This window comes from Morus notabilis, unplaced genomic scaffold, assembly GCF_000414095.1.
Source record: "Morus notabilis unplaced genomic scaffold, ASM41409v2 Scaffold783, whole genome shotgun sequence".
Lineage (NCBI taxonomy): Eukaryota > Viridiplantae > Streptophyta > Magnoliopsida > Rosales > Moraceae > Morus > Morus notabilis.
This window is the reverse complement of record NW_010366150.1, coordinates 112,171-113,434: the sequence shown is the minus strand read 5'-3', so window position 1 is coordinate 113,434 and position 1,264 is coordinate 112,171. Positions and strand designations below refer to the sequence as shown.

The 1,264-nt window shown below is 39.2% G+C and overlaps 1 protein-coding gene across 1 annotated transcript in view; it reads left to right on the top strand.

The window, feature by feature from the left end:
• The window catches only part of LOC112093825 (protein FAR-RED IMPAIRED RESPONSE 1-like), a 3,413-nt gene extending 2,189 nt beyond the window's left edge, over positions 1 to 1,224 (top strand). The window contains exons 3-4 of the mRNA XM_024173100.1: positions 6 to 969; positions 1,059 to 1,224. Of these exons, the coding sequence (XP_024028868.1) occupies positions 6 to 819 (814 nt within the window). The 3' untranslated portion in view covers positions 820 to 969; positions 1,059 to 1,224. The remainder of the gene's footprint in view (positions 1 to 5; positions 970 to 1,058) is intronic.
• Positions 1,225 to 1,264: the final 40 nt, after the last annotated feature.

Sequence of the window (1,264 nt, the reverse complement as noted above, 5' to 3'; positions counted from 1 at the left end):
GAAAGAGTTGTTAAAGACTTCAATCTCTGTGATAATTCACGGCTAAGTAGCTTGTATGATGAACGGAGTCGTTGGGTTCCTGCTTTTTTGAAAGATGCCTTTTGGGCCGGAATGTCAACAGCACAACGAGATGAAAGTTTAAGTCCTTTCTTTAATGGGCGTGTAAACTCAAAGACGACATTAAAGCAATTTATTGAAGAATATGACAAGGCATTAAGAAACAAGGTTGAGAAGGAACACCTCGCAGATTTTCAGTGTTTTAGCACATGGATCCCCTGTGTGACCCTTTTTGAAGTAGAAAAACAGTTTCAAGTGGCTTATACTAATACGAAGTTCAAAGAATTCCAAAAGGAGTTGACAGGGAAGCTTTATTGTGAAGTCTCTTGTGTCGACGAGAAGGATGGAAGATTTGATGTTGCTGAGGTTGTATTTGTTGGAGAAAAACGTAAACAAATCCATTTCAGTGTTCAGTTCAATGCAGAAAATCGGGAAGTTCAATGCACTTGTGGCTTGTTTGAATTTAAAGGGATCCTATGCAAGCATTCAATCTCTGTTCTCATGAAAATGGAAATCATAAATGTTCCAGAAAAGTATATCCTGCCAAGATGGAGGAAGGACTTAAAAAGATGTCACACACGGGTTAAAGTTGGTTATTATGATGACTGGACTAGCAATCTTGAGGCACAACGATATGAGAAGCTACGAAAGAAATTTGATGAAGCTGCAGATTGGGCCGTTTCTTCTGATGATAAATTAATGATGCTGTGGAATTGCTTAGATGAATTTCAGATGAGTAAAGCGAAACCACTTGAGGGATGACTACTTCCTCTCTAGAGAGCGACTGCTACTGACTAAATGAACTCCTGCTGCAAGTTGTGAAATTCGTGCTGATTTTTCTGGGACGGTCCGAATATTCGATGGATGCATTAATATCGTGGTACTGGCTCGTGATTGGGATCAGTAATATTGGTAAGGCTTTTATCAAACTTCTTCATGGCTCACATTTGTGATTTATTCAAACTGAAACTCACTCGTATTTCTTCCTTGGAATTTGACAGTTGCTGCATAGATTTAATAATCTACTCATTGTCCAGGATCATGGGGAGTGGCGAGGCAGTTGCTCAGAAGCAAGAGTATTTAAGGAACATGTGGCTGTATATACTATTTAACCAAAATCTTTGGTTTTAGAAGTTCTTGTTTTGGTGGTCTGCTACAGAAACCCCCCCCCCCCCCCCGTCTGTCTTTTTTTTTTTTTTTTTTTTTT